Source organism: Vespula vulgaris, chromosome 4, assembly GCF_905475345.1.
Source record: "Vespula vulgaris chromosome 4, iyVesVulg1.1, whole genome shotgun sequence".
In the NCBI taxonomy this organism is placed as follows: domain Eukaryota; kingdom Metazoa; phylum Arthropoda; class Insecta; order Hymenoptera; family Vespidae; genus Vespula; species Vespula vulgaris.
Genome location: NC_066589.1, coordinates 394,319 through 410,000, shown reverse-complemented (window position 1 = coordinate 410,000; position 15,682 = coordinate 394,319). Strand labels below are relative to the sequence as shown.

Below are 15,682 nucleotides of genomic sequence, written 5' to 3'. Positions count from 1 at the left end.
ACGATCACGGAAATACGAAAAGTCACGAATCGTTTTGATTTGTCGGCTTGAATAAAATAATAATAGTTATTTCCATCTAACGATCCGAGAAAATTTCCCTCGAAAATGGTTGCTCGTATTAAAAATACATCGAATCGTAGAGGGTTAAGATAATCGATATTACAGTAGGTAATGTCAGGTATATATGTACTTATGTATTTACGTACTTAGTTATTTAGATGCGATGACAGATAAAACGGAAAAAAAAGAAAAAAGAAAAACGAAAAAAGAAAAGAATGAAAGAAGAAATGAAAAGAAAAAAAAAACCATTAACGGGTCATTTCTCGACTTAACATTTTTATTGAAAATGCAAAAATTTTCAATTGAAAGAAAACTACGTAATAACGAAAGTTTCCAGATCATTACTTTCAAATGTCATTACTTGGGTTAAGTAATTAACAACGATTTCCAAGCATTGTTTTACTTTTTAAAAAGAACATCTAACCAACGTCTCGAGTATCTAACTATTTTGCGATCTATTTTGTAATCCTATTATAATCTGACATACTAACGAGATTTTCTCACGTGTCGTTGTATTACATTTTCTTTTTCTTTGTTTTCTTTTCCATTTTTTTTTCTTTTCTTTTTACTCTCTTTCTCTCTCTCTCTCTTCAACATCTCGAATCTAATCGTTCGTATCTTAGATCGAAGAAAATAGAATACGCGTTTTATTTGTTAAAACCAAAAAATCCACGAGTTAATCACATTTTAGATTACGTTCGTAAGCCTAATCGTCGGGAGATTTTCTTTCAATTGAAATTCCTACGAAACTATCGATCTTCTTCACGAAATGTCCTTCCTTCCTTCCTTCCTTCCTTCTATTATTTTCTTTTCTATTTTTTTTTTTTTTTTTTTTATTCGAACGTGTCTTGTTTCACCCTCGACTTTGTTTATCCATACGTATGTATAATATGTACTTTAAATACATAGGTACGTGTATTACCGGACGCTCATTCGGTCAAGGTCGACGCGAATAACGCGTTATGAAATGATACGACGACTCTTGGTGGCAAATAAAAGAAAAAAAAAAAAAAGAAAAGAAAAAATACATAAATAAACAATGAAAGAAATCCGACACTTCGAACTATCGTGTATCGAGTTTCAAAAGTTACAAAAGATAATAAATAGAAGGGACAAAATTAATTAAACAAAAAAATGTCATATTATTATTGGCAAAACTATTACAAGAAACAATTGAGAATTTGGATCAAGAATGAGACTAAAATAAATAAATATAAATATCGCTATAATAATTTCGTACGATGAGCAAATTCATTTCGTTTTATAATGTCGAAAGAGACGGTATTCCCATTTTCTAGATTCCTATCCTGTGTATCGAGTTACGAAAGTTACGAAAGATAGAAGGGACAAAATTAATTAAACAAAAAATCTCATTATTATTGCAAGAACGATTGCAAGAAACAACTGAGAATTGAAATCAAGAATGAAACTAAAATAAATAAATATAAATATTGCTATAATAATTTCGTGCGATGAGTAAATTCATTTCGTTTTATAATATCGAAAGAGACGATATTTCTATCCTGTGTATTAACTTTCAAAGGTTACGAAGAATAATAAATAAAAGGTATAAAATTAATTGAACAAAAAAATGTCGTATTGGCAAAACTGTTACAAGAAACAACTGAGATTATGAATCAAGAATGAGACTAAAACAAATAAATAAAAATATCGCTATAACAATTTCGTACAATGAGCAAATTCATTTTATTTTATAATGACGAAAAAGACGGTATTCCCGTTTTCTAGATTCCTATCCTGCGTATCGAGTTACTCAGTTACGAAAGATAGAAGGGATAAAATTAATTAAACAAAAAAATGTCTTATTATTATTGCGAGAACGATTATAAGAAAACCTAAGAATTTGGATCAAGAATGAGATTAAAATAAATAAATACAAATATTACCATAATAATAATTTCGTTTGATCAGTAAATTTATTTCGTTTTATAATGTCGAAAGAGACGATATTCCCGTTTCCTGGATTCCAGTCGCGTAGGTGTACTTTGGTGGGCGTTTCGAATCGCGCTGATCGCGTTCCCGAAGCGCACGCGCCTCTTTCGGTCAGCTGATTCCCTAGACCTACTTTTTGCCCGATGATGCAGGCTACGTATGTATACGTATATATATATATATATATATATATATATATATATATATACACACATTATATATATATATATACACATATCTATATATATATATATATATATATATATATATATATATATATATATATAGAGAGAGAGAGAGAGAAAAGAAGGGGAATAGTAGGAAAAGGGAGACGACTGGTGGTAATACGTACATACGTGATTTTTGTATGTCACTATATATCTACTAAGTATGTATGTATGTATCTCTGCGCGTGGACTGGGAATCGGCCTGCCCTAAATTTCGTTCGTTGCTCGAGGCCATTTCTTCTTTACTCGATAATATCAAATCCGTGTGTTTGCTATCAGTTAAATGAATTTTGTATTACCGTTTTAGAAAAAAAGAAGAAGAAAGAGAGAGAGAGAGAGAGAGAGAGAGAGAGAGAGAAATGCTACGAATATAAATACATGCGAGGAGATTTGAATTTCGCGCGGTTTTTTTACTTTCTTTCCTTTTTGTTTTTATTTATTTATTTTTTTTATTTTTTTATTTTTTTTTAAGAGATAATAAAAAAGCAAAATGAACGACGAGTGGTTTCCTTTTTCGTTTTTCTCCGACGAACATTTCGGACGGACATCAATGATAATAATATAAAAGAGGAAAAATGTTTGAGTGATCGAAAGTGTGTATGTATCATGTATAATAATTTGAATTAAAATATAAAAATCGAGACACGCGCGATGCGTTTTTGTCACGGTCTATGAAAGATGCAATTACAGGAACGAGCAATTGCCCGCGCAAGGGCAGCGACGCGACACGCACGACGATTATATACGTTAAAACGTTACCTTCGTTGATCAACGTATATGTATATATGTATATATATATATATATATACACATATACGTTCGTTCAGTTTATCGTCAAATAAGTCAATGACGTTTGGCATAAGTTATTCGAGTCTATATAAAATCTACTGGACGTATCTATCTACATTAACGAAAAAAAAAATCTATGTCAAATAAATTTGAAATTATCAATGAAAATGGAAGTCGAAGGAAAGTCGATTAAATCAAAAAGGTATTTTAAAAATAATTACTTAGCGGATGAATTAGGCGCGTATCCGAATGACATAAATGGAAGAGTCCAACATCGAGAATAAAAGAAAGAAGTTCCATTTTGGAATAGATAGAAATCGATCACTGTCAGCCTCGAGAATGATTATATTCATTATTATTATTATTAGTATTATTATTAGAATCGTCTAGGCTCTCTGAAAGTTCAATGTACATATATATGAATGTATGTATGTACGTGTCCATGTATGTACATTATATCTAACGTGCTTTAAAAAAAAAAAAGAAGAAGAGAAGCAAAAAAGAAGATCTCTCTTCGGTCTTTTCGAGAGAAGATTAAAAGAGAGGAAACAAAGAAACAGATCCAAAAAAAAAAGAAAAGAAAAGCAAAAAAGAAATAATAAAATGGGAAAAGAAACAAAAATGGAAATAGAAAAAAAGAGAGAGAGAGAAAAATGAGAAGAAAAGAAATGAAAGAAGTGAAAAGAAAAGAAAAAGAAAAAGAAAAGAAAAAGAAAAGAAAAGAATATTCGCGGCTTACCTGTTGTGTGCGTACGTGTATTTTCGATTAAATTCCTAGTCGCTCGCTAGAGGAGAACTCTCGTAGCAAAGCCCGTTCTACACTGCTCCGAAGCGCTTCGTGTAGTGTGCTTTGTGCGAGGAGAGGAGTTGCGCTCTTGGTACGCGAAAAGAAAGAAAGAGAGAGAGAGAGAGAGAGAGAGAACCGACCTGGTGGGAACGCGTTCCGCAGCGCCGCTTTCCGCAGCGCCGGCGCTGCATCGACCCGATATCTTCCCTCTCGTTTTCCTGCGCGAAGGATTGCTACCTCTTCTTCGACGATTCATTTATACCTCCATACTGATTCGATACCCACATATACATCACACTTATTGTGTATATGTATGTGTTGTATATATGTTGTATGTATGTTGTATATATGTTATATGTATGTATGTATATATGTATATGTATGTGTGTACATGTATGTGTGATATGTATGTATGTATATATGTATTATGTGTGTGATATGTATGTATGTATATATGTATTATGTGTGTGATATGTATGTATGTATGATGTGTGTGATATGTATGTATGTATGTATGATGTGTGTGATATGTATGTATGTATGTATGATGTGTATGATATGTATGTACATATGTATATATGTGTATATGTTATATTGTTCGATTATATTTATTTGAATCTGTCGAAAATATTTAACTTGAAATAACGACTTTTAAATTAAAGTCTACTTAAATATCAACAGATAATCGTTGAAAAGTTTAGATTTATTTTAATGTAACGTGACAAATGTTGAAAAGTTTAGATCTAATTAGATCTAACTAGAGAATGTTACGTGACAAGCGTTGAAAACTGAAGATTCGTTTGTATATTATGTTAGATTTGATGTATTTGAGAATCGTTCTGAATATCATATGATCAATGCCCAATTTTTGTGATTTACTTGAGCATCACGTGATGAATGTTGAAAAGTTTAGATCTAATAAAGAATGTCAGCTGACAAATATTGAAAACTTAAATATTATAAAGACATTCATTTGAATATTATGTGACAATGTTTGACGTATTTGGGAATCGTTTTAAATATCATATGATCAATGTCAAATTTTTGTGATCTATTTGAGTATTATGTGATAAACGTTGAGTAGTTTAAGTCTAATTAAATCTAATGGTAGAATGTCACGTGACAAAGGTTGAAAACTGTAGATCCACTTGAATATTATGTGACAACGTTTGACGTATTTGAGCTCGATCTTAAATATCACGTAATAAATGTTAAATTTTTATGATCTAGTTGAATATTACGTGACAAATATTGGTAATTTGTCATGTATACTTGAATTATACACACACATATATATATAATATATAATATATAATTTCATGTCTATTCGATGCGTGACAATATAAAAGTGAAATCTAGAAATCAATTTGAATATCATGCGATCAATATAAAAGAAATACAATTTCGATGGAAACTCTTTGATAAATTCTAGATTTCTTCTTCTTATCAGTATTATTCATGAAGTAGGTATAACAAATAATCAGAATGTAATATTCTTACGATCGATACGCAATCTTCCCTCTACTTTCGATTTCCAACGACACATATATGCGATATAAACATCGTCAAAGAGGGTTTCCTCTCGTGTGAGCTTAATCTCAATGAAGCTAACGGCTAATAGCTAACAGCAGCTAATATCAGCAGCAACAGCAGCAGCAACAGCAGTAGGTTGGCCTGTTAAAGACGCGATAAAAGTCTTTCTCCGATAACCCAGTAATCGGTAATCGACTATATTTCCAGCCTTTAGAATCTTTCTTCTTAATTATTTCCATGACATAAGTATGATAGAATCCTAAACGCTTGGATTGTCACAAGATAAAGAAAAAAAAAAAAGAAAAGAAAAGAGAAATAAATGTGTAAAGCGAGTTCTTTCGACATATGAAAAGTAATTTCGAGTTGTTAATCATTTCTTATGATTATTATCGTTTGAAAAAATGAATGAAATAAATTATATCACGAGGGAAAAATCGAAACGACGTTAACGTCCTTTTCAATTTCCATTTGTATCTTGGCGTGTTGCGATTAGTCGAGATTTATAGTTCTTCCTTTTTTTTTTTTTTTCTTTCGCATTTCAATAATACTATTATATCTCAAATAGAAACAGTTATAGTTGAAACGACTTAATCCGTAATCGTTTGAACGTAGAAAAAAAAAATGCGATTTTTTCTTTTTATTATTTTTTTTCTAAACGAAATTAAAGAATTATAATTAAGAGATTGGATTTACTTACCCCGTTTTGGAGTCCCATATTGGAGAGTAACAATTTTTCGGACTGCTAGGACTCATTCCTGGTGAGTCTGAAAATGTTTCGTTTGTCGACGATTTTACGGATGAAGATAAGGAAATTCCGCTTTCGGAGGATCGCGAAGATGTACTGCCTTTGTTCTTGAAGGAATGAATATGCCAAGAGTGTCTCGGTTTGACGACAGGACTCAAGCACTGGTTAGGACTTAATCTCTGAGAATCGAAAGAACTCGAAGGACTTTTAGGACTACGTAGAGCGTTTGAACTGAAGACGCGAGTCAAGTGAAGTTTCAACGATATTTTTTCTTTTTTTCGTAAAACGCAAGAGACATTGTCCTTCGAATTATCCGCGGACGACGAAGGATCACTCTCCATGATGGATCGATGAGATTCAAGATTTTTCCTTTTTTTAAAAAAATATGAGCACACGCTTTATCATAACACGACTACAAGTTACAACGAAATGAAGCATTTTTGCCTAGTAAAAGATTTAATCTAACCAATTCGTGTAAACCAAGATCGGTTTCCTACCACTTTAACCGCATCCTTCCTTGTTCGTGTTTTATCGTTCGAAAGATATCGTTAAATAGTCGCCATAACAGTCTTGTTAAAAAACTCGAAATGATCACGACGTAGTTGTTAATCCAAAGTATATTCGCATCGATCATTTCTTCTTTGGTAAAACCAACCCTTTGCAAGGCCAATCAATCAATATTTTAATATAATCACTTAATCAGCAGCTGCAAAATATTTTTACGATACCTCGTTGTATGAAAATTAAAAGAAAAAAAAAAAAAAGATGTTATCTTATCGAAGAAAAGATCTATTAATGATCACGTGTCTCAGCGAAGTAACGATTTATCGTACTTCATCCTATTACGAACGTCGATGTAGCTACGCCCTATCAAGTGCAAGGGGTTAATTAAAACGACATTTGTAAAAAAAAAAAATTAAAAAGCATTACGAATTTATCATCGAATCTGTATTCTGACGGTGGTACGTTGTACAGAGAAGACAAACGTTAGTCGAATGATTCGATCGGTACAATGATAATAAATAATTACGGTGTAGGATTATCTAATGGCTCAGCCATTCGTGACACGAACACCGGAATATCTTCGTAGATGAAGAAATGGGGCAAGTACTAGCCAAGCCTCTTTGTCAATGTACATAGTTACAACACTGTATACCTACTTATTAACAATAATAACAATTCGTCACTATCTGAATATCGAGAAAACGCTTTTCTTTTTCTTTCTTTCTTTTTTTTTTTTTTTAGTGGCAGAAGGAGGAGAGTCATTTAAAATGAGTTTTGATGAAATGTGAGATAAACGTACGCAAGAATGAAGATGATAATCGTACTAAGATATCTTGCGTGACATTCAACCCGCATGAGAATTCGTGCTGCTTCACCACCTTCGATATCGCACAGCGACTTTACTTCGATGCTTGTTCTAAATAAGCTATTAAATCTCCACGCTCTTGTGCTTTCTTCAAACCGGCGAACACCATTTTCGTGCCGGGAATGTATTTCTTTGGATTTTCCAAATATTCGAACAACGTATCCTTGTTCCAAGTGATGCCTGAAAAAATAAACACGATTAGAAGTAAAAGGTTAGATATATAAACGGAATAAAATTGAAAATGTTAAACGTATGTACCTTTAGCCTTGTTAGCATCCGTGTACGCATAACCGGGCGCTTGGCCAGTTTTCCTACCGATCAGACCGTGTAAATTAGGACCCACTTTATGTTTGCCACCAGCTTCTATCGTGTGACATTGTGAACATTTCTGTACGAAGAGCTAAAAATATCGTAATCGGTATGATCAACAATTCTTTGTGAATAAATAATACGAATTATATATAACAAGTATATACATGTATAATATATATATATATATATATATATGTATATAATACTAATTATAATAAAATTTTAATTAATTTAATTATAATAAAAAATATATACATACGTATATATACAAATGAATAAAAATAATAATATGTAATATATTTTTTATTTATATAAATATATATTTTCATATCTCACCTTCTTTCCCTTTTCTGGATCACCTGCTGGTACACCCATAGTTCCTGCTTCGACTAAAACGATAAAAAAGATAATAACGATTAAAATAATTCCAAATAAAATTTCTAAACGATTTATAAATAATCGCGGTGATAATTCTCGACAGTGTATTACGTGTTATCTCATAGTCTATGTAAATTTATAGACTACTTATACTCTACTACTATATATATATATATGTATATGTATTACGTATTCGTGATCGTGACGTAGTAGTTACGTAGAAAGATGGTTGAGGAAATCATTGACGCCTGCGTCATCAAAAGGCGTCTGCTCTCAACGAATTTTATCACGAGCACGATTATTCGAAGCATCGAATCATTCTGTAATAATCATTTATCATTTATAAAACGCAAAAGAATCTAATTACAAAAAAAAATAAATAAATAAATAAATACATAAAAATTAAAAAAAAAAAAAAGAGAGAGAGAGATAAAAAAAATAACAATTCATTCTTTGTTCGTTTTCAAATGTTTCGTTCTTATTGCGAAATGAAATCGCACGATCATACGAAAATGGAGGCGAGCCAAACTTGGCGCTCTGTTAAACGAGCGAAGAAAAAAGAAACATGGCGACCACTACTATAGTCGTAATATTGTTTGATAAGTCATTCTATTTGTTTGTTTGTCTCTTTTTTTTCTCTTCCTTCTTTCATTCACTTTGATTCATTCAAAAAGAAAAAAAGAAATACGATTAATCACGTGAATTACGATATCACGTTAGACGAGTAAACGTACACTCACGTACACAAACGTACCACTCATGTACATGGATATGTATATGATTTATTACACACGTTTCTTTTATGTTTCTTAAACTAACTAATTATTATATTTCGATTAAAAAAAAAAAAAAAGGACAGTTAAAAAATGTCGACATGTTTAATAAATCGATGCGCTTGCGCTCGCACGTCCTTTTTGCATTATCGACAAAATATACAAGGGTTCAATCGCAGGTGACTTGATTAAAGTAGATTCGATGATCATAAAGAAAGAAAAAAAAAAATAATAAAAATCGAGATTCCATTGTGAAAATAAAAATGCTTATCGGAAAAATAACGAGCAGAGATTGTCGATCCTTGACAGATAAGGAAAATAGAGAAAAAGTCAATATTACTTGCTCTTAATATTTATAATAGCTTTTAAATCTTTAAATCGATCATGATTATTAATTTTATATATATATATGTGTGTGTGTGTGTGTGTTTGATAATAAGTGGAATAAAATTTGTTATCAATTTTTTCTCTTGTAACTTTATCGACGATATATAACCTCATGGAAAACTTTTCACGTAATATCATCGTTTCGTAATAAAAACGTCCAAATGTATAAAATAGATTATGTTTCTTAACGATATATATATATATACTTTAGAGCATAGTACTCTCTATATCTCTCTTTTACGTCAGTTTATAAGCGAAATGATGATGAAAATATTTCAAATGCCCTGTAAGAATGATAGAGTCGGAAGGGTGAAATAAAAGTGTATCGAGGGTCAATAAAAGCGAACAAACCTAAAGGCAAAAATGAAGTACACTAGGGCACTGGCTCAGGGCCGATTATATAACTTGAATCTTCTTTATATATATAACATATATGTATATATATATACCACGCATATATGTACGCATGTATATATATATGTAATTATATATGTTTGACAAAGAAGATACGTAACACTTCGTACATTCGATGAATTCGAAATAGCAAAAGTTTGAAGAATGGCGTCAGTTATGTATTTCGTATATTCGTAAGCAAAGTACACGTGGTAATATATCATGGCAAAAAGTACGAATTTTTATGTATTTCATTGATATTAATGTCGCGAAAAAAATTCTATTGGAAATCATTTTGACAAAAGGAATACGATGATACGTAGAACGTCTGTCAATCGATCGAATGAAATCCACTCTAATGATTAAAGAAAATTATTTATTTTACTTACTTTGTTAGATACGCTCGTGCCTCTTCAGTAACAGAGAAGGACGTGAATCAACCGTTCGCTGACCGCGAATAGATGCTTCGATCGATGAATAAACCACTAGTGATATGTCCGAGCTTGTGTTCCAAGGTATTTCAATGGCTGACGCAATAGTATATTTAGGACGTGTTACGAAACTGTGTTCATAGATGTCGTCTCGGTTGTCACGTGAACGATTATTGGTGGATCGTCCAGCGCGAGATAAAAGTCATTTCAAAAAAAGAAAATGTTTCTTTTATTTGGAAATTATTTCAAAAAATTGAAAAGAAAAAGAAAACACACAAAATCTTATATTTACAAAAATAATTTGTTCTGATAATTTAATTCGCTTAAGTTCATTTTTTTTTTACTTCTTTTCTTTTTTATATCGTCTTCGAAGTTTTACGCGAACGCGAATTTGTCGACATTTTTGTTTTGTATGATTTGCCAATACCAAGTTGAGTATTATTCTTTAAGACCTTCATACACGCACCGACGTAAGACGAATACGTAATCAGTACTACGTAAATAATATGACATGTGACTAACGAAATCACAAAATTCAACCAATCATTGTAATCGTCAAAGAAATTGCGCGAAAATGCAATTCTTATGTGTCAAGTGTTGTTTGTTGCATCCCATCGTTTTTTTGTTTTTATTATTATATTTTTATTCTATTAAAACACAGAATACAATACTATTGATAATTTCAATCGTAATATATAGACACATAACCTCAAAATCTCTATGCTTTTACTGCATTGCATTTATAAAATTCGAAATAACGAAATTAAATTATAAATGTGGAAAGATATGTGATTGGTTGTACGTAAGACTTTTAACTGTGAAAATTTCATCTTTATGAAATTTTTCGTTACTATGGTTTACGTCGAAAAATGAAAGGGAGAATAGTCGAATCTGATTGGTGGATTTCCTTACAGCTTACTTATTACGTTTTAGGTCTTACGTCGATTCATGCGTAAAAGCCTTTAAGAGAATTCTCTTTCTATACGTTTGCAAGGATTTATATTATAAATTCTCATGGTCATGATTCTTATCTAATTTTAATAATGAAAGGCTCATTCGAGAGACAAAGATTCTCTGCACATGACGATCGTCTCCGATTATTGAAAAATGTTATTTTCTTTGCGAAAGTCACGTCTAAAAATAGGTTATAGTTTGTTTTAAAAATCTGAAACAATTATCCCGTATAAAAAATCTTTATTCTTCGAATAAGCCATTGACCATCACGACCTTGTTACCTCATTTCCGTTTTTGAATTCTTGAAAAATCTTGAAAAAATCCAAGTTTTTATAATTCCATTAGCCAAAGTTCCTTGTTATTTTACAATTAGTTAAACTTTCATCAAATTTTGGCAATAATTTTTTCTCCAATAATTTTTTTTAACATATCTTTTCCCGTTCGTATAAATTCACATATGCACATACATATATTATATATATATATATATATATCTATATAGAATCGCGATTACAACGTATAATAAATATAATAAGAGAAATGATCTCCATTTGTCACTTACTGTTAACTGTACACATACGTTATCTCCTCATAACTATGCAAGTATCATCGATAACCAATGACGTAATGTACGATACCACAAATTTATTGTTATATATTTGTATGCCACCTTTTTGTTTCATCAGTAATATGATAAAATAAACAAAGATTGAAAAATTGCAATATTTTTTGCAGACGTATATATTTACATACTGCATCTATTAGTTTCTTTAACAATATTCGATTAATAATATTAATTATTAATAATATTGTACAAGATTAATACTATTAATTATATTATTAATATTATAGGACGTAAATAGTAATTAATTGATTATCAATAATATTATTAATTATCTATTTATCTACTATCAATTTTTTTTATATATATTGCTCATAACTTGTATTTGACTATATCTCGATTATTATACTTTGTATAACTATTTATCGATTGTCAATAATATTATTAATTATCTGTTTATCTAATTATTTATATTATTCAATTATAGATTAATTATCGATAATATTATTTATTAATACTATTAATTATATTAATAATACTGTTAATATCATTGAAATAATATATATATATATATTAGTAGGTTCTTAAATAATATTATTACCAATTTATTATAATAATGCATTATTTTAGACAAATGTAAAGAAAATAATGTCATTCGAGTATAAGAAGAACATCAATGTCTATCTTTAAATCGCTTGTTCGCTTGTGGAATACGTATTTGCTTTGTATTAGCTCTTGTAAAAATTGACGATCATATATTGTCTGATCTCTTTGTTAGCTCAGTTTTTTAATTCACGTTTGGCGACACGTGAAGCGCATATGTACTTACCTATGCAATCATACATACCGACATTATGAATCTAAAAAGAGACTCTTAACCTCCTTTTAGTTCATATTTCTTCCGCATTCATCGCTGAAGTCGCACAAGTTAGGAGCAATATTGAGCGAACATTGTGATCGTGTTTCCTGAGTTTTATGATTGTTCTTTATTATTTACAATTATTTACAAGTTTAAAAAACTCGGAAACGCGATTCAGAAAATTCAAAAACACTTACAGAAATTTATATCTCATTTTCCCGCCATTTCCAGTGTTCTTCAATATTTGATATCAAAGTAATGAAGTAACGTGAAATTAGACGCCGGTAAATTTTAGGTTAAATACGAGAGTGCGAATTTTATTTGAAAAATCATGAATCTTTTACCTAAAACTCATGAGGAATTTAGTCAACCAGAATATTGGAATACATTTTTCAAAAAACGTGGCAAGAAAAGCTTCGAGTGGTTAGTCCTTGTCAATCAAGTTTGATATGTTTTTGTTATCTATCATTTATTTTGTACATTTGTATTTCAGGTATGGAGAATATTCTGAATTATGTGATATTTTGATTAAATATATCAAGATAAAAGATGATATATTAGTCGTTGGGTGTGGTAATTCCACTCTCAGTATGTCGCTTTACGATGTTGGGTATCGGTTGGTATTTAAATTCTTCTTAACGTTATAGGTAGTTACAATTATTTATTACGTTTCTTCTTTTATATAGAAATATTACAAATATAGATGTGTCAGAGGTTGTCATTAAACAAATGCAAAACATTAATAAAAATGACAAGCCAGATTTAATATACGAACAAATGGATGCTACGCAAATGACATATCCAAATGAAAGATTTAGCGTTATACTGGATAAAGGTACCTTAGATGCTTTATTGCCAAATGTAAAGCAAGATACAATATCTATGATCGATAAGTATTTTAAGGTAATATCTGCGAGAGAAAATGATATATATAAATGATGATAAATAAATTCATTTATGTAAATATTTATAAATGGAAAAATGTCTTCTAGGAAATCACACGTGTTTTACGTAATGGTGGAAGATACATTTGTATTAGTTTGCTTCAAGAACATATTCTAAGGAAAATTTTGTCATATTTCACTGCAAATAATTTCATGATACGCGTGGCACAATGTCATAAAGCCGAAGCAAAAGCTAAACAAGAGGAAGGGAGTTCTATCCCAGTGTTTGTTGTTGTAGCAACCAAATTTATAAAATTAACAGAATCGGTGGGTATGACAAAGATTATTATATTTTCTATATTAATTTAGATAAACTACATTAACTCTTATACTTTACATTATCAATGGATACTTTCATTTTAACAGATTCTTGAAATTGCATTAACCGATGGAAAACCTGAGAGAGTGACCTCCGTAGACACTTTAATATCTGCGATATTATCGATTCAACAATCAGCCTTAATATGTAATTGCCTTGATAAAAGAAGCATATCAGATGTAGGAGAAATATGTTTAGATTTACATAGAGTGGGTGACAAACATCCTCGATATACAGTTTACGTACTTGACCAACCTCGTGCTAGAGGAGCTAAATCATATGCTGCGTTTATAGTACCGCAAGGAAAGTAAGGCTTGTTCTACTAGCGTACAAGTAAGAAATAAAAAAAAATTAAGAATGCAAAATTTCATAACCTATATAAAATTACACGTTACTCTTTTAATAGGGAAACAGATTGGTTGTTTAGTACCAAAGAAGGAAGGCAGCAGGTACTACAAAGTACACAGCGTGATAGACTTGCTATTGTCACTCTTCGACGAGAACATAAATTTGAAAGTTGGGATGCTGTAAAAACTGAACTTGGAAATTGTGTACGCAACTTAGCTCCATCAGGTTTACCCGATAAGAGTGACATACCTTATTTATCTTTAGAAACAGATATAGGTGCTCGCACGATTTGTTTCGAAGGTGAAAGTAAAATTAGTGGTTCTTTCGTCGTTGAAGAAACTGAAGAGGATGGACACACATTGCGCAGACTAATCTTTCTAAATAATCCGTATGTGATACAGAGCGAAGCTCGTTTGAAAGAAGGTATAACATTGTGTGATAGAATAAATAAGTTATAAATTGTATATCAAGAAATATCATATTTTCAGTAAAGTCCAGACGAGGTAAAAAAAAGAAAGTGATCGATAATGGATTTTTGGCTTGCAAACACCACGTATATATGAGCATAGGTGTTTCTACGATATTAGATTCTACAAATTCTAATGAAATCATGATCATAGGTCTTGGCGGTGGAGGCTTGTGTACATTTCTATATCATTGTTTTTCAAATGTATGGTATATTATTAAAAAAGAAAAGCGTTAATTATATTTCAATCTTATTGACAAAATAAAAAAAAAGTTTCTTTGCGTTACAGTTAAAAATCACAGCCGTTGAGATCGACGAGGCTATTCTTAAAGTGGCAGTTGAATATTTTGGCCTTATTTTAGACGATAGAATGCAAGTACAAATTGCAGATGGTATAGAATTTATAAAAAATGCTGCTTCCGATGGTAAGAAGTATTCGGCTATCCTTTTCGATGTTGATAGTAAGGACACCACCGTTGGAATGAGCTGTCCACCTAAACAATTTCTCGAAATAGATTTGTTAAAAATGATAGCCTCCTGTTTGACGGAGAATGGTCTATTTATTTTGAATTTAGTTAGTAGAGACAGTACTCTTAAACAGAAAGCTAAAGACGATTTAAAATCGATATTTGTATCTGTGGTATCTTATACTCTTCAAGATTATGTAAACGACGTGATCATGTGTTCCATAAATACTCAGGAATCAAAGGAATGGAGAAATAAAATAAAAAAGGCTGTTGTGGACTTGAACGAGCAGGCGATTAAAAAAAAAGTGTTTGTTTCATCGGATGCTTTTGATGTATCATCCCTCGTTAAAAATTTGTCGATAGAATCTTAACACATAAGAGTTTGATCATTTAAATGATAACTGAATTGCCTCCCGTTGTACATTAGTTTTAAAAATGTACAAAACTTTTTGTAAATAACTTATATATGATACATATTATGTATATTACGTATTTATATATAAATGATTGTAATAATAATTATTATATTAGCATTGGCAAAATTCTTATTTATTGAAATTTATTGAGCACAATTATTCCTTCTTAATTTACATAATTAAACCTATATTAAAAGTCATTAAAAATTA

At 30.7% G+C, this 15,682-nt stretch overlaps 3 protein-coding genes across 4 annotated transcripts in view; 1 reads left to right on the top strand and 2 right to left on the bottom strand.

Moving 5' to 3' along the window:
- The window catches only part of LOC127063045 (rap1 GTPase-activating protein 1-like), a 117,264-nt gene extending 110,392 nt beyond the window's left edge, over window positions 1–6,872 (bottom strand). Inside the window, exon 1 of the mRNA XM_050992275.1 lies at window positions 6,047–6,872. Within this exon, the coding sequence (XP_050848232.1) occupies window positions 6,047–6,435 (389 nt within the window). The 5' untranslated portion in view covers window positions 6,436–6,872. The remainder of the gene's footprint in view (window positions 1–6,046) is intronic.
- A 148-nt stretch (window positions 6,873–7,020) lies between these two features.
- Window positions 7,021–10,251, bottom strand: LOC127063068 (cytochrome c). 2 transcript variants are annotated; one of them, XM_050992350.1, is made up of 5 exons: window positions 10,096–10,237; window positions 8,343–8,473; window positions 8,112–8,164; window positions 7,722–7,863; window positions 7,021–7,643 (listed from the first exon to the last, which is right to left on the bottom strand). In XM_050992350.1, exons 3-5 carry the CDS (start codon window positions 8,148–8,150, stop codon window positions 7,498–7,500), a joined length of 327 nt encoding a protein of 108 aa, XP_050848307.1. In that variant the 5' UTR covers window positions 8,151–8,164; window positions 8,343–8,473; window positions 10,096–10,237; the 3' UTR covers window positions 7,021–7,497. The 2 variants fall into 2 exon arrangements, with proteins under 2 accessions (XP_050848307.1, XP_050848306.1); XM_050992349.1 differs by lacking the exon at window positions 8,343–8,473 and having other exon boundaries at window positions 10,096–10,251.
- Window positions 10,252–12,567: 2,316 nt separating this feature from the next.
- LOC127063051 (eEF1A lysine and N-terminal methyltransferase homolog) lies at window positions 12,568–15,604 on the top strand. The gene is made up of 8 exons (XM_050992311.1): window positions 12,568–12,935; window positions 13,006–13,128; window positions 13,199–13,415; window positions 13,505–13,723; window positions 13,823–14,082; window positions 14,182–14,546; window positions 14,612–14,793; window positions 14,879–15,604. Exons 1-8 carry the CDS (start codon window positions 12,844–12,846, stop codon window positions 15,425–15,427), a joined length of 2,007 nt encoding a protein of 668 aa, XP_050848268.1. The 5' UTR covers window positions 12,568–12,843; the 3' UTR covers window positions 15,428–15,604.
- Window positions 15,605–15,682: the final 78 nt, after the last annotated feature.